This window comes from Electrophorus electricus, chromosome 12, assembly GCF_041902795.1.
Source record: "Electrophorus electricus isolate QZ-2024a chromosome 12, ASM4190279v1, whole genome shotgun sequence".
In the NCBI taxonomy this organism is placed as follows: Eukaryota; Metazoa; Chordata; class Actinopteri; order Gymnotiformes; family Gymnotidae; genus Electrophorus; species Electrophorus electricus.
In genome coordinates, this window is record NC_137508.1 from 20,235,604 (window position 1) to 20,260,309 (window position 24,706).

Sequence of the window (24,706 nt, forward strand, 5' to 3'; positions counted from 1 at the left end):
TGGAACTCTCTTGATTCACTACCCTGGTGTGAGTGTCTCTTGACTTCCCTGGATCGATCCAGCTACAGAGGATGGAGGGCAGAGGGTAACTTAGAGGAGATTGAACCTGAAGGTCTGGTCACTTTGGACCAGTTCCTAACAGCAGGAAACATGAACAGTGTTGGAGACCTCAGCAGTAAATGATTTCACATTATTGGACTCTTCCATGCCCTAAGAGCTGTGCACTCCTGAAACTGCCATTGTGACTCGTAGGGTGTAAGCACTTACCGGGAGTCTCGACTACCTTAGGGTCTGGTGCTTGCTTCTCCTTGGAAAACTTCTTGGACCTACGTCGATAACTCCTTGTCCCTCCTTTTTCCAGAGTAGATAGTCTGCCCGGTGTGGTCTTGTTGAGGGGGCTCTTCATCACAGCAAGGTGATCATTTACCAGAGAGGCGAGTACTCGCTGTGTTCTGGGTAGACTGGTCATTCTGTAATGCTGGGGAGTTTGAGGGCAAATACACACACAAAGTAACATCGCCTTGGATATATGAATGAACAGAAGCAGAGACAATGGGAGCCATATGAATAATTAGAAAACAGACAAACAGTAAAAGCTAATTTAATATAGATAACAAACAAGGGAAATGAGGGACGCTTCATGTGAGCATGACAGATGCCATGGACTGAAAAGGTGGTTGACTCAATAACTTTACAAGTTTTAGGTCTGAAAATGACTCTGTCTACAGCTTTCACCTTTTAAAGATAACTTTCTCTAATGTATTGTTTTACCAAATATAATTCCCTTTAATATAAGATTTTAGAGTGTGGACACCTCCCCCACCTTAACAATGTAGATAGCTACTACGTTGAATGAATATAGGGACAAATGTTCTTGTTCTCAGAGCTTGGTATTTAAATTAAGTAATTAAGTCAGTACTTAAAGGCCTTCTTATTGCTATGTTTGCAGTTTGTATACATAGGCCTGCATGGTCCAGTTTCTGTGCTTATCCAAAGACTCATATATACATTCTGACAAAAACTGAATATTCTTTACCTGTTCTGTACTGCTGATACATTTTGTCTTGATGGCCTTTCAATAATGTGTTATTATATCATTATATGGTGTCACCTAGAAGAGGATACATGCCTTTTTGAGCACGGTTCCCCTCAACATTTGTTCCTCATGTTGCTACTGTTATTTTGCTCATGAGGGCTCTAGATCTACCTACAGATTTCTGTAAAGCTGCTTTGTGACGATGTCCATGGTTAAAAGCATTATACAAATAAATTGAATTGAGTTATACAATTTAACATGAATTATTTTTAATAATCATGGAAAATGAATGTGAGGAAGTACAAACATTGAAGATTTGAGAATGCTAGCTAAAAACATTAACATACCAATGCCTTATATCAACCTAAAATATGCTTATACTCTTTAAGGAATAGTGTGGTAAACAATCAAATTTCCATGATTTTCCATTTCCACAAGATGCAGTTGATCAGCCAAAAGATGTTTGAAGTGCTATTTGGAAGACTATTGTCTTCCTGTGTTTGTTAGCAACATTAGCTTTGTAGCTCCATCTATACATCAAAGTTTGGACTCCAAACATGTTTTTCAAAATGACTGTATCTTTGGTAAGTGGAATATTATGTAAATCGTATCTTGAAGACTGAGAAATTCTCAGTTTTTGAGAGCATTTTTTAAGTTAGCATGGTATATAAAATGGCAAAAATGTGTTTAGTTTGAGACTCTGTTGACTTGGACTGATAAAGGATTATCCAAAATATTGGAGGAAATTTATTTACATGTGAACAGCCTCAAGAATAAGATACTGTTCCATTGCTACCTTCAAGCCTTTGTTAAATGCATGAGTTTCTGCCCTCCAGTTTAATGTATTTGATTTTAATCACGTTTTTTTTCCAAGTCCAAATACCCAAACTCATTTGAGAGGATAGCCTTCATGTTTCTTACTTAATATTGACATATACAGCTGTTTGTATACATTGTCTTTGCACTGTGTGCACCAGAGATGAAATTATTCATGCCATTTCACTGATGAATTTGAATTTAACAAATGAATAAAAGTGATTGAAGTGAATCAAATTTTAGCAAGTAGCAAACAAAGGAAATAGATGCACTTGATATTAGCCCAGACTCAAAGTTTGATGACAAGCAGTAACAAAGTCAGGCAGTGAGATCATAAAGGCAAAAAGGGAATCAAAACACCAGAGAGCCAGATAACCAGAAAACCCATTTAGCTTTGGCAGAAACAATACAAAGTAACTATTAGTCACGTTTTTACAGTGTATAGGCCCTATGGAATGTACCACCAGCAATCATCTGAGGTGGCTGACATAAGACATTCCAACCAATGCCTGAAGGACAGCACAGAAACACTATTCATGGCAGCACAAGAAGAAGCACATAGCACTGGGTCAGCAGACACAGAAGTGTATCATAAAACAAGTCACCAGCGGTAGATTGTGCAAAGAAGCCCCTAATCCAGTACCTAATAGTAGAATACAAGACACTGGCAGGAACAGCATATGCCGAGAGACACAAATTGTAGGGATTATATATGTAGGCATATGCAAGGCATATGGGCTAGACACCCCCAAAATCAATTAGTAGTTAAATGAACTAGTGGAAAACAAGAAAACTGATTCTGTAGGCCATCATGTGTGTTTGCCAACTAGCAGCTTGCTTTTCACTCCTAATGCAAGAAATGGTAAACCCAGCAGACATATTGAAAATAAATAAAATGTAGCAATCAGATGTAATGAGAACATCTAAAGGAAGAAATGTGAGAAGTGAATGAATTATTCAGCACTGAATGGAAATAGAATGTGGAATGTTAAAACCATGGTTGTCTCTTTGGTGATAAGTGAATATGGTCAGCCCTAATTTAGCGAAGTGCCTCTGACAGACATAAGTGGGAAATGCATGTGGAAAAGGTATTTAAAAAATGAACTTAAAAAAACAAACACAAAAGGAAATACTGCTCGTGGGTGGGCCATGCTTATTGAGAGAAATACATTTGTAAATGAAAAAGGCAACTGGTAGGACTAGAAATGTAAAATTGTCAGACCTGCTACAACACAGTCTATATAGGACTACATATAATCCTCCTGAGCATTCAGAGTCACCTGAGTTCTAACCTCACCTGTGTCTCGTTCACCTCAATGTGTTCCTCTATATAAGCCCTCTTGTATGTGCATGTTATTGTGAAATCTCAGTTGCCTGCCTTATGTTTCTGAGCAATGGTTTACTATTAAAATCATATATAGCACTTTTTACAACAGATGTTTTCACAAAGCAGATTGACAAATGTCCAAGTACAAGCCCCCAGTGAGCAAGCAAAGAGTGATAGTTGCAAGGAACAACTCCCTAGAGTATAAGGAAGAAACCTTGAGAGGAACCAAGATTCAAAGGGGGCATCCTTGTCTGGCTGACAACAGTCACCACAATAGTAAACATTTTAAGAGAAAAATTAATACAATGAAAAAATAAGCAATTAACGTATAGTCCAGCTTCCTAGAAGTCCTAGTCATGTCCGAAACCCATCCTGCAAGAGAACATCCATCAAGGGCAATGGAGAAGTTGGCTGGGGTTGTGGGCGTAGTCATGGCAGCTGAGACGGGTTAAGGCTCAGTAACATCATGACATCAGGGTCCGCAGAAAGAGAATAAGTTAGGGATGTCTAGGTACGAGAGTGTATAAATTTGGGAACAATAATGTGCAAAGATGCTGATGTTCCAGGCATGAGGGCACCCTGGAACATCAGCACTTTGTCACTTACAGTCAAGAAACTTGATAAGAGCTAAACAGGTTTACACATGATAACAGTATAACACTAACAGTAGCACTGGGGGCAGTGGTAACTCAGTAGATAAGGTACTTGACTTATAATTGGATAGTTCAAGCCCCACCACCAAGTTGCCACTGTTGGGCCCCCTGAGCAAGGCCCTTAACCCTCAATTGCTCAAGTTGTACTCATTCATAAATGTAAGTTACTTTGGATAAAATCATCAATTTACTGACTAAACAGGACCTTAAATACACATGTTATCAATGTGAAACAAGGAACAGGTGTGATACGCAGGAGGGGTGTGGCCAAAAGAGAGCGAGACACACACACACACACACACACACACAGGGAGGAGTTGAGGAGGGGGATGTGCTGTGACAGAGTGAAATGAGGGAATTGTCTAGATTGGCATAAGAGTGGGGTAGTATGTCTTAGTGATCAGCAGACGGTTGGTTTAGCCTCTTTGTCTGCTGCCTGGCCTCTGCTTTAGATTGTCAAAGATTAACTAGGTCTGTCATAAGACTGTGGCTTATGTTACAAGAAAGGAGAGCAGCGCCCTCCATAGTTGGATGGATACCATCCTGCCATAAAAGGCCAGGCTTGCCCTTAAATGTGATCCAATTATCTGTGAAGCCCACATTGTTTTGTGACCACCACTTGGACATCCAGCAGTTCAGCAAACATAACCAGATTTACGATATATCGCAGCACCACATTGGGATGGGACCAGAGCATACTACAGCATCGCTAATTAACACACCTCTGCCATATTTTTAGTAATCCCTGACTGGCGAAGGTATATACTGTTAGCTCCTGTGTGAATGACTCTTAGAGAACCTATGCTTGGCTAAGATCATAAGATTACCAGCAATATCTGGTGCCCTGGCCCCTAGTAGCTAGCTACAGCTGCTGGTGTCCCTAAAGGCCTAGCTAATTTCACATGGCACATGTCCCCTATAACCAGAGACTTCAACATGCTCCTCAGCAGGTTCTTCACTGAGGGGGGAAAACCTGCAGCTGGATGCAAGCACAAGTCAAGTCCATTGTAAGCAAAAGGCTTTTAATGAGAGTGCAACAAAAGACAATAATACACAATAGCACTTGATCACAACTTGGACATAATATGGAGTCAATGCAGATGCAATAATTGATGAAGAATGAAACACAGTGGGGTATTTGTACATGCACTGATAGGGACTGGACGAAGACAGAAGTGAAACGGAGAACACCACAAGCAAGGGGAAGTGTGGCAATGTGGAAAACAGGAAATAAACAGAGCATGTGGAGACACTTACAGAGGAAGAAACTAATAAAGCCACATGGAGCTCAGAATAAAGACAGGACCAACTATTCTCGTCAATGAATTCCAGAGTCTGCATTTTAATTTCCATTTAGTGTGTATTGAGTAAACAGTCTTGAAGATCTAGGAATGACATTAGCATCAAAATATGACATTACATCAATGACAGCATATTTACATATTTGCAAACAGAAGCAACATTACATTTTGGTTGTGCACAACAAGTCATGAATCTGTCACATCAAAGCAAATAAGCTGCACTGAGGGAAATAAGGAAGATCATATTCAAATTACTTATCCATTGAACAAAAAAAATAAATAAAAAGAATAGAAGAGGTTCTACATCACTCTGAAGTCCTTTTTCCTTCACTAGGGCTCTCCACCTGGAAAACCCCATGCAAATATTATCTTTAACTTCAAACAAGTTAAATTGTCCACCATTGTTTCTGCTTGCATTAAGTATGACTGGTCATGCATACAAATCATTTTGCACAAATGACTTGTATGCAATGACTTGCGAAGTGCCGGCTCCTTGGATGTTACGCAAAACGGAACTAAGCAGGGAACTGAATAGAAGGGACAGAGGGGCAAGGAGCTAGATGTAACGCGGGACCTTACCAAAAACACAACGAAAGACAGACAAACAAGAAATAACCAGAACCACAATCAGCGAGAACAAACGAGAGCTAACCAGAAACAAATAATGACCAAACAAACAAACGACTCAGGAACGGGGTTTACATGAGAATTCAATCAGGGACAAACTCGGAACAGCTGAACACAAAGGGGAGGAGACACGGAACCATGGAGACGAAAACATGGAAACCCAGACGTTGCCATGGAAACGGGGAACGCTTTGGTCTGCGGACGTGACACAGCTATTGACGGAAAGATTTTCAGCATACCAGTGGTCTCACGACTGGGATTAGTCAGTCATCTATCTCTGTGGATCTTTAATATGGATGCACTCATGATTTTTTGTCTTTCTTCTAGGGCGGTGGTGGTGAGTTGACACAAGTGCGATAATTATTACCACAGTAACTTTATAAGTAGGTATTAAATACCATCTCACACATAGCATGGTTACTGTCACGTTTTACGAATCTGGCCCATTGTGTGATGTTGCAAAGAACTGCACTAGGAGTTAGGAGCAGAGGGGAAGAAAAAAATAGATTACAAATCTAAATAAAATAACATATTTCATGTGTTATAAAATATCAATAGTAAAATGGTGGTCTATACAATTTAAATTTCTTAAATGTTTGTAATTGCACAAATTAGGTTTAGGCTTGTTTCAGCTTCCAGTGGTTGGGTTCTAGATTTTTCCTGGATCTGGGAATCCTGGTTTGTTGCTCTGTTGTTGTTCTGATGTTTTGACTGATTCAACACAAATGTTGGAGTTTAGCCAGACCCAAAGTTGCCCTAGCAAAAACAATATTTGCCCTGGAACCAAGGAAACAAATTCCTATCATCAGCAGGATCCATAATGGGGATTCCCCAATTAGATTTAATTTCTGACAGGAGCCTGAGTAAGGGTGTGGATTTCTCAGTTTGTTGCCAACACTACTTTAGAGTGATTTAGTTTGTTTAGCTTTGGTGAAGGTGACACTTATTGGGAGGTCTTGTGTCCTTTCCCACTTCTCTGACAGTTACAGCTGTATTGTAATAAACACTGCAATATGGTCTTAAACTCTGCACCTAAGAATTCCACTGAGCTTTTATACATTGCATTTTTGTATAAATTGATAAAAATCTAATCAAGTCATATCAGATATTGGATGACATGCCAGGCATTAGTAATTTAAGTCATAGGACTGTACTTTGATGTTATTTTAGACTGACAAAAAGACTTTCCAAATACATACACTTTCTGAGCAAGCTTGTGATGTCAACAGATGATAGTATATTAACATGTATATTAACATGTAATAGGCTTTTTTGCAATGCCAGTGATACTGAATGTTCTAAGATTTTGGAACACAGAACAGCCTTAATTTTGTTTAGATTTTAGATCTAAGATGATCAAATGGGGAACAGGGAATCTGGGATTAGTTGGGAAATTATCTAAGCAACAAGGCCTTTTTGTTCTTTATTCAAGGAACAGACACAATAAGAAAATTGTAATGTTTCTACTGTTTAAGTTTAATACACATAAAAAAAACAAACATATATGCATGCAAGGTATGCTTGTTCCTTTAAGATTACTATTGTGCGCCCCAGAATTGGTTAAAAATGAGATATGCAGAATACTGTCACTTCGTATATTAACACAAAAGGGAACAAGACATGAAGAAATAAAACATGAAGAAAGCCACATGGACTATCACAAACATACAGAATTTGGCTCACTTATAAACCGAATGTATTCTTATGGCTAAAATGCAGTGCACACCTTTTAGAACACATGCTTAAAACCAATAACAAGTTAAAGTTGTCTTTATAAGTTTAATAGTTCAGGAATAAAATTCACATTGATCAAGATTAATATTTAATGAACTAAAGTGTTATATACTCAGATGTAAACACAAGTGTTATCTTACAGTTTTATAAAACAATTACAAATGTCAATCACTGACTAGTTAATAAGTATTTAGTTATCTTGAGTTTAAATGTTACATGGAACCATGTTTACATAATAACACTGTTAAAAAACTCCTTTCTCCATTTTGTGAATGTGGTGAACAAATGCATATGTAGATATGAATTAAATGAAAGCATTGCCCTTAAAACGTGAATTGCATAAAGAGTAAAATAAGTATGGCATAGATCTTTATATTATACAATATGTTGTGACCCTGCTCTGCTTAACGCCCGTTTATCCTTTCTGTCCCATGGTACATATGTGTATTTATGATTAAAGAAACATTTGCACTTATAAGTGTTTATATGTGCTTATAAATGTGCTCAAATAAAAAGTGGAATGACCCAACACATTTGCTACAATTCTAAAACTATTTAGCACAGAATAAATATTTCAGACTGCCTCCCATTTCCTCAGTATTTTTCATCCAGAGCAAAATACATTTACTAATTTTGCAATCATGGCTTCTCCAATTTCTTTGACTCCTTATGTAATTCTACTGATAGAGCAATTATTTAATAATCTACAGTGTCTGATTATGTAAGTGCTAGATCCCCAAGGAGCACAAATATTACAGACTCTGACGACCAACATTACAAGGCCAAGATGCTGTATGATTATTACAGTTTTTATCTGCATAATCTTTATAAAGGTAGAATTCATCTTGTCCATCCTCTTCTCACATGCTTCCAAATTATGCCTAAATATCAAAAATATAAAATACATATATGCTCGTAGACAACACAATATTTTAAGTAAGTAAACTCTGTTTTATCAATACTTAACGTTTAAACAATAAATTTTTAGGTATACTTTAAATCAACACAACAATACAGAGAAAAAAAAGATTTCTAAAGATTATTAGCACAACTATTCCTGATAAAATGTCAATTACCTCAAAACGGCTGTAAACCTTTCTTTCTTTTCGCATGCTGTCAATCCTTTTGAGCAACTTTTCCCGCTCCTCAGGTGAAGCTTTGGAGGACCAGGTCTTGGTGCGATGACCAGAAGTCTGTTTATCTCTGTTTCCATTGGCCTCATGAGTTAGGTTTGATGTTCTGCCATGGTTCTTTGCTGATATCTGCTCCAAAAGGACCTTTGTGTCATCCCTAAGGTTACTGCATGACAAAACATTTGCAGTAGAGGACTGATAGCTTGAGAGTATAGACTTTTTTCCAGCAGAAGGTTGTTGTTGAACCACTAAATCAGTACATGGAGTCAGACAGATTTGTGGTTCCTGAGACTGCTCAGCATTACTAAATCCAACATTTGCTACTTGGGCTGGGAATTCTTCTGCTTTATAGACCTTGCTGTTGTCCACATCTATAGTGAATTTTGGAGTTCCATGCCTACCAGAATGAACTGATCTCTTCTTTTTTGTGAGAGCTCTCTGGTTCTCCTCTTTGTTTTCTTCAGTTTTAGGGTAATGTGAACAACATAATTCTTTTTCAGGTTTTGATGATATATGACAGGCTGACCGGGTGATTTCATGAGTTCTTTGAATTTCTCTTACTATACTTGCAGGTTTACAGACTGCTGATGAATTATGGCTTAGACCATCCATCACTGAAGCGTTTAAAGATGGACTCTGCTTGGTTTGGGCATCAATATTCTCCGAAGTAGCTTCTTTTTGCTTAGAAAATGGAGATGAATTACATTCTGGGGGAGCACAGTTGGAAGAAATATTACATTGGGAAGGTTCAGTTGATGAGGTAGGGCCAAGCAGGCTGACATTTTGAGATATATCTTTGTCAGTGGTGTTTGTTATTGAGAAGGTTTCTGACATGTTTAGACATGATTCACTTTCCACTTGAGATAGACTTCGTACTCCAAATGAACTTTTTACTTTTTCAGATGTGCTAGTAATGGAGATTGTTGAAGTGGGATTTTGGGTAGGACCTGTATCTGCTGCAAAGGAATGTTGGAAAGATTGTATTGCTGTTGCAGTGGGATGTTGAGCAGTTTCTATCTCTACATGACTATAATGTTTGGAAGGAGCAGTTTCTGTTGCAGTGTGATGTTGAGGAGTGTCTGTCTCTACTGGAGAAGCAGTGTAATGTTGGTCTCGAACTGTTATAATTGTATGTACAGAAGGGGATGTCTCTGTTGCAGTGGAATATTGAGATATGGCTGTCTCTGGCATTGTAGGTGTAGAAGGTTTTTCTGTAACCTTTAGAGCAGTATATACAGAAGAAACGGTGTCTATTGCAGTGGAATGCTGAGAAATATCTGTCACTGCTGAAGTAGGAGGTTGATTTGTAACTGTTATAGGAACGTGTACAGCAGGATGTCCAGTATGAAATGTCTCTGCTGGAGCAGAAGACTGGAAATGGCCTGTCTCTCTTGGAGTAGGATTTTGGGAATGGCCTGTCTCTGTTGGTGTAGGGTGTTGGAAAGGACCTGTTTCTATTGGAGCATGGTGTTGGGAAGGTCCTGTCTCTGTTGGAGTATGGTGGTGGCTTGCCTCTATTGAAGTAGGGTGTTGGCAATGACCTGTCTTTGTTTTAGTGATATGTATAGAAGAGACTGTTTCTTGTGCAGCAGGATGTTCAGCATGACCCATCTCTGTTGAAGTAAGATGTTTTGAAAGGACTGTCTCTGCTGGAGTAGAATGTATGGAAGGGACTGTCTCTGTTCCAGTGGTACATGGAGAAGTTCCTGCAGCAGAATATTCAGCAAGATCTATCTGTGCTGAAGTAAAATATGTGAGAAGGCCTGTCACTGCTGGAGTAGAATGTTTGGATGTTTGTTCTATAACTGTTGGTTGAGGAGGTTGAGGAGTGTTTGTCTCTGGTGGAGTAGGAGTAGTATGTTGATCTGTAAGAGTAATATGAGTAGAAGAGACTGTATTTGTTTCAATTGAAAGAGTAGGGTGATGGTCTGTAACTGTTACAGTATTATACAGAGAAGAAACTGGTTCTGTTGCCTTAGGATACTGAGGAATGTCTGTCTGTACTGGTGTAAAAGTAGAATACTGCTCTGTAACTGTTACTGTAGTTTTCTGAGAAGAATCCATCTCTGTTGTATGGAGATGTTGAGTGTCTCTCTCTGTTGGATTAGGAGTAGGATGTGGATCTGTACCTGTTAAGGTAGTTTGTTCAGAAGAGATCATTGCTGATACAGGGGGAGGTAGCAGTGTGTTTGTCCCTGGTGGAGTATGAGTAGGATGTTGGTCTGTAACTCTTACTGTAGTTTGCAGAGAAGAGTCCATCTCTGTAGCAGGGAGATATTGAGGAGTGTCTTTCTGTCCTGGAGCAGAAGTGGCATGCTTTTCTGTAACTGTTATGGTCGTATGCGCAGAAGAGTCTCTTTCTATTACAGTGGCATGTTGAGGAATAATAGCCTCTGGTGGAGTAAGAGTAAGATGCTGGTCTTTAACTGTTACAGTAGTACACAGACATGAAACCAATGCTGCTGCAGTGGGATGCTGAGGAGTATCTGTCTCTGATGGATCAGGAGTAGGATGCTGTTCTGTAATTGCTGCAGAAGTATGTAGAGAAGAGATCGTCTCTGTTCCAGGCATAATTGACTCTGCTGGATTAAGAGTAGGATGCTGGTCTGTAAATGTTATAGCATTATACAGAAGTGAGTTTGACTCTGTTGCAGTGAAATGTTGGGAAGTGTCTGTCTGTGGTGGAGGCGGGGTAAGATACTGGTCTGTAACTTCAGTATGTAGAGAACAGACTGTCTCAGTTGCAGTGTGAGCTTGGGGAGTGTCTATCTCTGGTGGAGTAAGAGTGTTATGTCGTTCTGTAACTGTAGGAGTAGAGTGTTGGTCTGTAGGTATTACAGTAACTTGTGAAGAAGAGACCGTGTCTGTTGCAGTGACATTTTGAGGAGTGTCTATCACTACTAGAGCAGAAATAGGACATTTGTCTGTAACTGTTACAGTATTACACAAAGATGAGGCCATTGCCGCTGCAGTGGGATGTTGAGGGGTGTCTGTCTCTGGTGAAGCAAGAGCAGGATGCTCGTCTATAACTGCAGTATTTAGAGAACAGACTGTCTCAGGTGCAGTTTGAGGTTGAGGAGTGTCTGCCTTTGTTGGAATAAGAGTAGAATGCTGGTCTATAACTGTTACAATAGTATACAAAGAAGAAACTGGTTCTGTTGCAGTAGGATATTGAGGAGTGTCTGTCTCTCCTGGAGTAGGAGTAGGATGCTGTTCTGTAACTAGTATGGTAGCATTGGTAGAAGAAACTAATTCTGTAACACTGGCATTTTGAGAAATAATAATCTCTGGTGGAATAAGAGTAAGATGCTGGTCTGTAACTGGTACAGTAGTACACAAAGATGAAACCATCGCTGTTGCAGTGGGATGTTGAGGAGTGTCTCTCTCTGTTGGAGCTGGAGTAGGATGCTGTTCAGTAATTCCTACAGAAGTATGTAGAGAAGAGATCATCTCTGTTCTAGGACTAATTGACTCTGGAGAAGTATGAGCATAATGCTGGTCTTTAACAGTAGTATACAGAGACGAGTCTGTTGTCATGAGATGTTGAGGAATGTTTTCCTCTGGTGGAGTAGGAGTACAATGCTGGTCTGTAACTTCAGTATTTAGAGAACAGACTCTCTCAGGTGCAGTGTGAGGTTGGGGAATGTCTGCCTCTGGCAGAGTAATAGTGAGATGAGTGAGATGCTCTTCTATAACTGTTCCAGATGTATGAAGAGAAGAGACCAGTTCTGTTGCAGTAGGATATTGAGGACTGTCTGTCTCTGCAGTTGTATGAGTAGGGTTGTGGTCTGCAACTGTTACAGCAGTTTTGAGAGAAATGTCCATCTCTGATACAGTGGAGTTTTGAGGAGTATCTTCCTCTGGTGAAGTATGAATAGAATGTTGCTCTGTAACTGCTACAGTAGTAGGTACAGAAGAGACCATTTCTATTGCAGAAGGAGGCAGAGAGCTGTCTGTTTCTGTATTAATAGGAGGTGGATGTTGGTCCAAACCTGTAATGATAGCTTGTATAGAAGAGACTGCCTCTTTTATATTGGAAAGCTTAGGAATGCTTTTCCGAGCTGAAGTAGAAACAGGATGTTGATCTGTAACTATTACAGTATTATGTACAGAAGAGATATCAGCAGGATGTTCACAATGACCCATGAATGTTGGAGTAGAATGTTGAGAAGGGCCTGACTCTGTTGTAGTAGAATGCTCAGCAGGGCCTGCAGCAGAAGCTTGACAAGGGCCTTTCTCTGCTTGAGTGGGATGTTTGGAAGAATCTGTCTCTGTAACAGTGCTATGTATAAGAGAAACATTGTTTACTACAGTTGAATGTTGGAAAGGGCCTGTCTCTGTTACACTAGGATGAGGAGTTTCTGTATTGGCTGAAGTAACAATAGGGTGTCCACTATGACTTTCTGCAGGAGTAAAATGGGAATGGCCTAATCTTGGCAGAATATCATTTTTGGAAGAACCTGTCTCTGTTGCAGTGCTGTGTATAAAGCAAACTGTTTCTTTTGCTGCAGGATGTATGGAAAGGCTTGTGTTTGTTGCAGTAGCCTTTACTGGTGAAAGCCTGTCTAAGTAATCTGACAGAGATGTGTTTGTCTGCATTATGTTACGTTTAGGGAATATGTTTGCACCTGTGATAACATGAGAGGAAATGGAATCTGTTGAATTGAGATTTGAATTATTTAGGCTGGTCATTGATGGTAAATCTGAAGCAACTGACTCAGTCATTTTGGGTAATTTACTCTGTGCATACATAAACTCTGGTGAAGAAGTAGAGATTAACAGGCTTGTAAGTTTGGGTTTTGCACCTAACTCAACTACCAGGTTTGCAGCTCTTTTCTCCTGTACTCCATTTGAGGATAAATTACACCCTCCTGTTAGTTTTTTCTTATGATGAATTTTCTCAGCATCAGTGGCAGTATCAGGAATCACTTTAGAAGAATTGTCACATTTGGGAACACTTGTGTGATCAGGGGCTAATTTATGCTTCAGGTGTTTGTCAGGAAGAGTTTGTAAGACTGGATGTTTGGGGATAGAGTCCTCAGAATTTTCCAAAGTGTCCACAAGCAATGTTTGTGGAGTTGTAATTAGAGTTTCCCTCAATGACTGTGGGGTTTGGGGATGATTTAAATCAGATTCTATTTGTTCAGCTAAATTACAAAAGAGGGACTTCTTATCACACTCTTTGGGGTCTTTTTCTTTGGTGAGCTTAGGCAGTTCCACAAGTACATGTTCTTTGTGTTTAGTTGCTAAATCCTTAAAGTACCTTGATCTCCTTTGGTGATCATCCATGTCTATGAAGGAGACTGATCTCTGCAAAGCAGTAAATGGAAGCCGAGATATTTGTGAATTTTCTGCAAGGTTATCTTGGAGTTGATTGCTTTGAGGGCCCAGGGTTATTTTTTGATGAGTATCCTTTACATGAGTAGTCTCATCTCCTACAGAAGTCTGCTCTGTTTTGCTGGGTATATCTTCATATATAGTAGAACCTGAAGATGGCTCACAAATTGACTTTGCAAGATTACTCCAGTGGAAAGGTTCTCTGGTGACAGCTATCTTTTTCTCCAAAATATTAGAAACAAAATGGGAATGTTTCAGTGGGTTTTCTGCATCTTTCTGACTTAATGAATTTCTTATCTCTTCTGAAGTATCTTGTTCCAGATTAGAATTAAAAATCAGTGAGTGCCTCAATCTTGAGCTTCTCTGTAGTGGTAGATTGGGCTTCCTCCGGAAAAACTCTTCACGAATCAAGCTAGTTTCTTTAGGCTCTCTGTTTTGAATTTCCTCCACTTTGTCACCTTCAGTAGTACGTGATGACTCTGAAGTTGTTGGCCTGAAACGTTCTAGGTCAACCGAATTCTCAGGCAGAGTTACATTGTTCATTGGTGGGACAGGTACCACCAACCTGGAAGTGGATACTTTGGGAGTCTCACTCTTGCCTTGTTTGATTTCTGAAATATTGGGTTCACAGGATTTTACCTGTATGACATAAGGGACACTAACAAAAGGATCAGTTCTTTGAAGATCTGTCATGTTGTCCTGTCCTCCATGCTGAAGTGTAGTGAGGTATGAGCTGACCCTCCAGTCTCGTAAACCTTCTTTCTGTTCTTGTTGTTTGTGGTGTACATTTAAAAAACACTTTTGTTCTGGTGGGTTTGGCTGTATTGGAGGGTTCTGGCAAGCATTGCTTTGGCCCATGCTGAGTCTCCTCGAAACTGACTGAACTGGAACTGACAAATTCCCAGTAGTTTCTATCTCTACATCAGGGTAAGACTGTAAATATCTGTGGACATGGTTATAATCACCTGATGGGTCATCTATCTCATCAGGACAATCAGGCGCTGTAAACTGATGATAGCTGTAGTCTCTAGACTTGCTATATTTTTCATAGCTAGGTTCTGGACCTGTCCTCTGATTGCAAAACTGTTCCCTTGGCAAGTGGGTGCTCTGAATCTCAGTATCTTCCATTTGCTGTTTCCCACTGTTCATTGCATTCTTCTGAGGAGATACATAGGCATAACTAGGCAGTCCTGTGTACCCAAACCTTTGGAAATCACTAATTTCCTTTGTGTTAAGGCCTTTCATATGTCTTCTGTGGTCCAAGGACTGCTCTCCTCTAAATTGTTGCATGCCATGCATTTTGAAAGGAAGATTCTCCTCTGTGGTGCTCTGGATTAAATCACCCCTCCTAAAGGATAATATTTTGGCATTTGCATTCATATGGTCTTCAAATAAATGTCTAGGCCATTCTGCGTGGATGTTTTTAATGGGTGGATATTCTCTCTTAAACATATGCTTGTTTTCTATATTGTAGTGTCTTTCAGAGAAGTTGCCATGGTCTTCTACATATGCCATGGGAATTTCAGCAACCAGAGGCTCTGACTGGGCATACAGAATACGAAATTCCTTATCAAAGGGAGTCACAAGCTGTCCAAGAAACACATGGGCTATACAGCGATGTATCTTCTCAAAAGACCACATAAAGCTGTAAAAAAAGGCAAATTAAAGAAAAAATGTGTAAAAAATGTATAAAAAAGAATTTCAACACAATCTAACAAAACGTATAGCAGTTTAACACCTTTCATTCAATAAACAACATTGTATGTGAGAATATATATTTATTACATGAAAATAAAAATAAGTACCTGTAGTTGCCACTCAGGACTACTCTACAGTCCACTAGCATGAAGCAATTCATCATCTGGCCTTTGAAAAACTTTCCTGTGTGGCAAAAGTATGTGCTGCCAGAAACAGTTCTAACTCGCATGAACTGGAATGAAAGAGTGCATAGCTCATTAAATTACTTTCCATTACATATACTTTCACTACATATACAAGTTTTTCTAACATTTATAAGCCACCTTCTTACACCAACTTACACCAACTTTATGCCAACAATTACTTTAAGCCAATACTTACTCATAAGACAGACATATAATAAGAGACTACTTTATTATGAAAACCTATTCTATAGCTGGACAAGTGGGTTATCAAATTTGGTTGGTGAGTACTTGCTTTGTACTCTGATGGTAATTTGTCTTGTTCACTGTACAACTGCACCACATTTCCAGTGGGCTTGTTCATAAAGGACAGATTACGCTGTATTCATACGTGTTTTCCCAAACAGAATTTCCAAGTCTATTTTCAATTTAAATATACACTCACTGGCCACTTTATTAGGTACCCTTGCTTGTGCCAGGTTGAACTCCCTTTTGTGTTCAGAACTGCCTTACTTTTTCATGGCATAGATCCACCAAGGTCCTTTTGGTTCCTATTGACATGACAGTATCACAGAGTTGCTGCAGATATGTCAGCTGCACATCCATGATGTGAATCTCCTGTTTCACCATATCCCAAAGGTATTCAATTGAATTGGGTTCTATTGACTGTGGAGGCCATTTGAGTATAGTAACCTCATTGTCATTTTCAAGAAACGAGTTTGAGATTGAGCTTTTTAACATGGTGTGGTATCCTGCTAGAAGTAGCCATCTGAAAATGCTGGAAGTAGCCATCAGAAGATGGGTACACTGTAGTCATAAAGGTATGGACATGATCAGCAACAAATCAGCTGGTAGGCTGAGCCATTTAAACAATGCCCATTTGGAAATAAGGGGCTCAAATGGGCATTGTTTCAATGAAAATGTTCCCCACACTATTATACCACCAGCAGCAGGTTGAACCATTGATACACGGCAGAAGGGATCCATGCTTTCATGTTGTTTATGCCAAATTCTGACCCTACCTCAAAATGACACAAGTATCTGACCAGGCAACATTTTTCCAATCTTTTATTGTCCAATTTTGGTGACCCTGTGTGAATTATAGACTCAGTTGTCTGTTCTTATCTGACAAGAGTGGTAAGTTATACAAGAGTGTGGTCTTCTGCTGCTGCTGTAAAGATTGGTGCCAGGCCGAGGCCCCCTCCGGCCACCAGAGGCAGGCATCGAGTCAGGCACACTACTAATCAAGCTTGATGCCCAACAGCTGGGCTAGACCTATATAAGCCCAGTGACCCAGTCACTCAGTGGTGGGTCTTTACTAAAGTTTTGAGCCAAGTGCCCAGCCAGTAACTTCAGGTATTGAGGTCTGTGCGTCCTAGTGCTACACCTCACGTCTGAACTGCAAGAGTGTCTGTGTTTTTACCCCTCCCCTCCTCCCTCCAGTTTTCTCTGTCAAATCTGTCTCTCTCCCAAGGCTCCCCTTAGCCATTACAGTTCCTCCCTGTTTTCTGATTTTGTTTGGGAAATTTTAGTTTAGTTTTCCCCAGTACACTGGAGCTGCCATTCTTCCCATGGCATCCTTGGTTCTCCCTTTTTCCACGCTCAGCGTGCTGTTTAGTTTTTCCTCTAGTTTTGTAGTCCTCCATTCCTTTGAAGGGCAATATACACACAGGTAATTTTATAGCTGCTGCAGTCTAGTGAGTATTTGTTTGCCTTGTAATGACGTGGCCAGGATTCAACTCCCCACCTTTGGTTATTTACTTTTCTTGTTTTACCTGTTCTATGATCTAACTGTTTCACACATGGGCCCACTATCATTAGAGCGTGGTTGCTCACCCAGTAGGTTATCAGTGTCATTACCTATCTGACCTGGGTTTGAGCCCATGTTACAGCTGTAGCCCATCTGATTCAAGGTTTGATGCTCTTCTGTATACCATACTTGTTTGATTACTGTTGCCTTTCTATCAGCTCAAAGAAGTCTGGCCATTCTCCATTTTTGCCCTGATAACTGACACTCATTGGATATATTCTCTTTTTCTGACTATTCTCTGTAAACCCTAAAGATATTTGTGCATGAAAATCCCTGTAGATCAGCAGTTTCTGAAATATTCAGACCAGCCCAGTTTGAACTTCAGCAGATCATCTTGACCATGTTTTTATGCCTAAATGCACTGAGTTGCTGCCATGTGACTGACTGATTAGATATTTATGCTTATCAGAGGATGAATATGTGTACCCAATGAAGTGGCTAGCGAGTGTATATTAAGAGCATCCAGCTAATAACTGCCATAAAACACATTTTTTCATGTAAAAGGGCAATAAAGGTTAACACAACATACACATTGCACAGGACTCTAGTACAGATAGACAACTCACATCAGAATACAATAGCTGTGACAGCGGAGGTGGGTTGTAACTTATAACTGATTGATTGTAAAATGTAAAACAGGTTATTTGATACAGCTACCCAAAGGGCACCAGTGCAAAGTGCATCAGGCACCCAGCTCAAGGTACATGCCCACTGTCACACATGAATGCACGCACACACACACTCACATATATACATACATCATATCTGCCCTTCTCCCAATCACCTGACTACTGACTAGGTATAGGTCTACCTAATAAAGTGATCATTCAGTGGACAAAAACATTCAATGTGTAATGATATATTTTTGTAGAACACATAATTGGTGTATATGTTATGTCATGTCTCGCTGCATGACAGTATCACCAAAGCAGAGGAAAAATGTGAGGTCTGTGGTGCCACATCTTCACTAAATAGTCTTAATGGTTGCCTCCATGTGCTTGGTGGAACATTATTCTTGAACTACCACAGCTACCACAGCTACCACAGCTGCATTTAGACTGCTTTAATACTCTTCGTCAATTTCTTAAATCTTTTAATCATATTTCTATGAATAAAATTATAAATTGTAAAATGTATGGAACAAAATGCCCATTTACTATAGAAGCTTTACCATCAACCTATCAAAAAGAAGCTTTATTATCATGCAGTACACTTAGTAACAATAATAAATATAATAAATGAGAAACTTCTTGAATACGGCATGAGTGGGTCCTTGTGCTATATTCATGCTTGAGGGAGCTAAGAGTAGCAACAAATTTTGTTTAGCATAAATAGCATAAGTTAAAGTAGGTCAGTTCTCTGCAGATGGACATTTGCTTTGCAGTTTAGAAATCATTAATTTCCTTTGTATTTGCAGTTGTATGGCGATAACAGGTAAAAGAAGAAGTGTTTGTAATATTTCTATTTTTTATTGTAAATGTTAAAGCAGAAAGTCACCAGTATAATTCTTTGCTAGTTATTTTTAAACCTGTATATTCCTAACCCACCATCGAACAATATATTTTATGTTTTTCCTTACTTAAGGAGTGGATGTAGGTTGTTTATATTATTTAATAGTTTATATTTTTATATGTCATTTGGATTTTCCTTTTCTGTTTAACAGTACCAAACAAAAGATATACAATAAGAGATACAACTTCTCACACAGGCTATTCTTGGAACTTCTGCTAATCAGAGATTGGTGTGATGTAAAACACTGGTCCAAATGAAGTAAAACAAAAAATGTGTTTGGTTACAAAAAGAAGGTGCTTCCTGTATTACTGGTTTTGAGTGGTTAGAATTCTCAGCTGTCTGCTTTGAGGACTGGAAGACAACATACTAGAAATAGCAAGTATACTTTGATCAACCCTCCCTTCACACACTGAAAGACAACACTGAATTCTGAACAACACTGAACAAGAAGCATAGATTAAGAATGATTTTCAGTTATGTGACTCACAATAGGGACCTTAGGGGGTCATTTTGGAAAAGATTAAAGTACAATAAATATTTCATATATTTTAAAGGCTCCAATTTAATCACCAATAATGTCACATTGTTCTAATTCAATTTATCTTACATATGCTAAAATAACTATAGTGTGATCTCACAAAACAAATGTGCCTATTTTCTACAATTCAAGCAGCTTTTTACATTTCACACAGTGTGGCACAATTAAATGTTATTCAAGTATCCACATCCTCTATTGCTGTGAAATAAACTGATATGAAAAACTGATATATAACTACAAGAAGTATATCGGTCATCCTCAAAACTCCAAACAAATGAGTCTGACCTTTTACAACAATAATGGAATATGTTGGAATATAATGGAATAAAACTCTAAAGCTCATTGCCCTGTCTTTGTACCCACAGGAAAAGAAGAAAAGTTTTCTAAAACCAAGACATTTGCTTTGAAAGGACTTTTGTAGCTCTGGTTTAGTCTAGTGTAGTGTTTCAAACTCTATCTGGGGAAATGCTCTGTGACTAATGAGTCCATGGGCAAGACTCCAAATGCTACATTTGCCCACCTCTGTAATACGTAGATGTTGCAAGTTGATCTGCATGAGAGCACCTGTAAAATGTAGTATACTATTATGTTAACCAGTATATAAACTATATAATATAGTCATCTTCTGTGACAGCAATGATAATTCTGGGCAAACTCTGAATTTCTTGAGCACATGGATAAAGTGAATCAGACAATGTCTTTATTAACCTAAAAATATGCATTACTATGACAGCTATACTACAGTTACATCAGGGCTGAAACGTAGTTGAACATTATCATTTTAATAGTTGTTTAAACATCATATTACCTACACTTTTATACAATTATACACTCAAAAATGAAATGAGCAATTATGAGCAATTATTTAATCAAATGAATGGTTTGATATGGAAATACTTACTTTAATCTCATCCAAACTGACCCTGAAGTTGTTAACCATTGCAACAAAGTGGTGAGCATTCAGTTCATCAAGAAGCACATAAACTGCAACATTGCGTAATGCTGCATTCAGGATATCGGCAAAGATGTCAACATCTGTAAACATGTCCATCGCCACAGCAATCACCTTTGGTAGACACATAAAAAGGTATACAACTTTTATTAATTACACAAGACAACAAAATTAGTCAAATATATCTCATCTATATCTAAGTTTAATCTGAGACCTGTTGTACACCATTAGTGCACATTATAGTAACCACATATTACTATTAGTTTCACATCATTATCAGAATTCATATAAAACTCACTTGTTGTGCATTCTTGATCATTCTGCGAGCTTGCTCTTTAATGCTTGGCATCTCAGGGTCAGCAGGGTTAACTAATGTCATGATTTCTGTAGGCCCAACAAATCTGTGTTGCTGTGGCCATCCTATGTCTAGGGCTGGGGCATCAAGGTCTGTATGGACTGGCCAGTAAGTGTCTGAGGAACCATCTGCATCACCAGCTACATAACTTCTGTCTGATTGGGCAACTGAATGTGGCCCTTGCACTGTACATTTGATGTATTCTATCTCAGGCTGAGATAAGAACTCTACTACATTGGCCTTGTGTAAAAATCCATAGTAGCCCTCTAAATCACCCTCAATCAGGGCATCGACAGCTAGGCGGTATTCCTCACGGTAGTGTGGAGGCAAGTAGTTGGGGTCCATAGGGTTGTCCCCAGCTGAGGAACATTGAGACCGGCGAGCCATGCTCAGTCTGGGGGAGAAAGAGTAGACAGCCTTAAAAACAAAAATTCTCTAACTTTCATGCTAACAGGTCATGCTAACAACTTCTCAAACAAGCTACCGAAAATTTTAACTCCTGAGCTAAACACACGTTCTAGATCGATCGATCGATCGATAGAAAACAAACCGCAAAACAAATCTTTTCAAAAGTGACTGATGCTGAATATTAGGCCTAGTCTTTATTGCTAAAAGAACATAGACAATCAGTCTTATTGTAACGTGAACCAAAGAGCTGAATTACAACTAAAGTAAAAACTTTTCTTTTTCACAACACTCGTGAAAGATTGGGAAACATACGTCTCGTTGCAGTGCCATGGGTGTGTCTTCGACAAACAACAGCCCACCACACACTCAAATCCATGTACGCTTTTAATATGACTTATACGCCATACTGTACTCTACAGCGGAACTGTTGTAATCAGTTTTTGTTTTTACTATAGAAACTTTCAGCGGGAGAGATATGAACAAGACACCGACTTCGGCGAACTTAGTTGCTCTGTGAACATTTCATTTCGAAGCCGACCCACACCATACAAAATGTGTTTATATATATATATATATATATATATATATATATATATATATATATATATATATATATATATATATATATATATATATATATATATATAAATTCCGATTCATAATCTACGTATTATGAATAGGCATTAACAGGCTTTTCAGAATGTAAGCTCTTGACCTACCAGCGTGGAAAATGTATCCTTCCTTTGTGCTCCACAGCCCCATTGTTTTGCAAAATGTTACATTCCGGTAGCAGGCAGGACTGATCTTGATAAAATGTTTCAGTCTGTCTGAGAAAACCAGATCGCTCCTGACAGGACAGCTGCGGTATGTAAGAGGAAGAGACGTCACTTTTTTATGTGATCAAAGTGCACTAGACCAGCTCAGTCGATGTCAAAAAATGCATTTGGAATGTGCCTACATGGATGACAAAAAGACTTTTGACTTAAGTCAGAGTTAGACTTTGCCTTATTTATTGTGTGGAGGAATATATAATGATATATATACATTTCTTTTTAGTGCATGCATTTCCCTAATTATAACTGGTAGACTAATCATTTTCAAATTGTATAATAATAATTTCATAATAAGACTATCTGTCCATGAATATTGCACTATATATGGTGAAGTCTCACATTGTACATCTGTCACAGATTGTCTATTTGCACACTATAGCTGAATATGTAGCATTTTGGGGCATACTGCTGGTGCAATATACACTGTGCACAATAGCCTATCAACATGGTGGCATGATTACAGATGTGTTGATTAAAGAAGGTATTAGACTAGTTTTGCAGGATGGCTTATGGGGTGCTATCAAAAGACACACTGAGCATACCGAAGTGACATGGTGTATTCCAAAGGATGCACTGTGAGACATTTCATTTATTTAGTGCAGTTATAATGAACATTAATGAAGTCTGAATTCGAGTGCAGTGGGCTAAAAAAGTTTTTTATTAAATGTATTAATCATACTGAACAGGTTCCTGCAAACAGCCATGTGCATGTACTGTTCATTTAAATTTGCAACCAGCAGCCTGTGTTAACCAGCAGCCTGCGTGTTCATACAGGCTGCTGGTTGCTGCAACTATTTATCCTGGCTTTGCGCTCCACAGCCCCTGGCAGTAACTAGATGTTTCTCCTACACAGCTAGTTTTTCTTGATGACAAAACCTTGATATCCTGATCTTATCAATGATATATATTTATGGATATCACAGTTCACTGCCATTATTATTCCATTCTTATGACTATAATTATTGTGGTATGAGTGTGACGAGTCCAGTACAAATAAAATGCAGTTTCTGCAGATAATAACAAGCTCGAAGTACCAAAGTAGCACAGTACCTACACATAGGCTAGGTACACATGGGCTGCCAAAGATTTCACAGTCAGTTTTAAGGTGCAGTTACTCTCTTTTTGGCATAGTTAATGCACTGTGTCACAACATACACAAAATAGCATGTATTAAACTTTGTTGGCCTTTTTCATGAGTGACTATTTCTTCAGCAATTGGTTGGTGTTGGCTGGTGCATCTGGAAATACTAGAAATAAATGCAGCATAGACTGACATGTATACATTTATAAATATATCCACAAAATATCCGTAAAATAACCTGAAAATGACCAATTCATGAAATATATGTGACAACGTTTCAGCAAAAAAGATCTACTATCAGTCTCTTAACTAAGGTTGGTACATAGATTTTGCAGGAAAAGTATTATTAGGCTATAGGTTCAGAAACATTAAGTGCCCATAATAAACTGTATACATATGTATATGCACATGTCTTTGCATGGGAGCAAACCTAGTTCAGAATATGTATTAAGAGTTTGTAGTCATGCCTGAAGTTGTATTTTATTAATTACTAAAATAGCTATTCAGTCCTCAAGGCTACAATCCAACAATGACCTAATTTTAATTCTCTGACAAAAGCTTGCTTCCAAATGCCCTGGTATTTAAAACTGCTGTAAATGTTTTAAGTCTACATCGGCTAAACTTTGCTTAACTCCTGATAGCTTTAACAAAAGTAGGTGTTCTGAGTTAAAAAACCTTTTTTTTAACTGTGATCAGTTGAAAAATTCTGCAAGGTCCAGCTATATTAACAATCCAGTCAACTTTTATACAAGGAAGTGGTCCTTCTTGGCTGTCGGTTATTTTGAAGTTTTGTGCAACAAATAGAAAGGTAGGCTAAGAACTAAACGTGTGCATTTCTTAAGGGAGCTGCTTTAGAGAAACATTTGATTGGAGGGTGTGAAACTGAAGAGAAGCTGTGAATTCTTCCTGTGGTCAAGTGCAATGGAAGTCAAAACACATGTGAGTGACATGGTAGATTGTTTGGAGCCATGCTTATCCAGCTGTTCCAGGCAGTAGATTACTGGCTGATCCTGGTTTGAGCTCCTGTGGTTGTGCCGGTTAGTTGTACTTTGTAACGAGTTGGCCCGAGTGCCGAAGGGCGTGGAGCAGGATGCACAGACTCTCTCAACATGGACAAACATTTATCCACAGAAAACTAAAGAGGCTAAAGTGGCACTCACGTGAAACACAAACAATGAACACAGGCATACTTAATACTAACAACTTTTAACATTAACAGGAACTAGGCAAACATAGCTACAGATGTTACATTTAGATACTAACACAAACACGCTACATCAGCAATGATGCGGGTTTAAATACACAAAGACAAACAAGGTACAGGTGTGCACAGGCATGGTTACAAACAAAGATCCTCCCACTGCACGTGGCAG

The 24,706-nt window shown here is 38.8% G+C and overlaps 2 protein-coding genes across 6 annotated transcripts in view; one reads left to right on the forward strand and one right to left on the reverse strand.

The window, feature by feature from the left end:
* Positions 1-5,045: 5,045 nt before the first annotated feature.
* Positions 5,046-24,706, forward strand: part of mlh1 (mutL homolog 1, colon cancer, nonpolyposis type 2 (E. coli)) — a 31,219-nt gene continuing 11,558 nt past the window's right edge. The window contains exon 1 of one of the 2 annotated variants that reach the window (XM_081724830.1): positions 5,046-6,143. The gene's annotated coding sequence lies outside the window, so the exon portion shown is untranslated. The remainder of the gene's footprint in view (positions 6,144-24,706) is intronic. The other variant, XM_081724831.1, reaches the window with a different exon arrangement.
* On the reverse strand, positions 7,213-22,447 carry fam83ha (family with sequence similarity 83 member Ha). Of its 4 annotated transcripts, none has more exons than XM_081724820.1 (6): positions 22,139-22,447; positions 21,326-21,405; positions 20,606-20,770; positions 15,770-15,894; positions 8,571-15,609; positions 7,213-8,375 (listed from the first exon to the last, which is right to left on the reverse strand). In XM_081724820.1, exons 3-6 carry the CDS (start codon positions 20,753-20,755, stop codon positions 8,370-8,372), a joined length of 7,320 nt encoding a protein of 2,439 aa, XP_081580946.1. In that variant the 5' UTR covers positions 20,756-20,770; positions 21,326-21,405; positions 22,139-22,447; the 3' UTR covers positions 7,213-8,369. The 4 variants fall into 4 exon arrangements, with proteins under 4 accessions (XP_081580946.1, XP_026866320.2, XP_026866321.2 ...); XM_027010519.3 differs by having other exon boundaries at positions 20,955-21,405; positions 22,139-22,436; XM_027010520.3 differs by lacking the exon at positions 22,139-22,447 and having other exon boundaries at positions 21,287-21,405.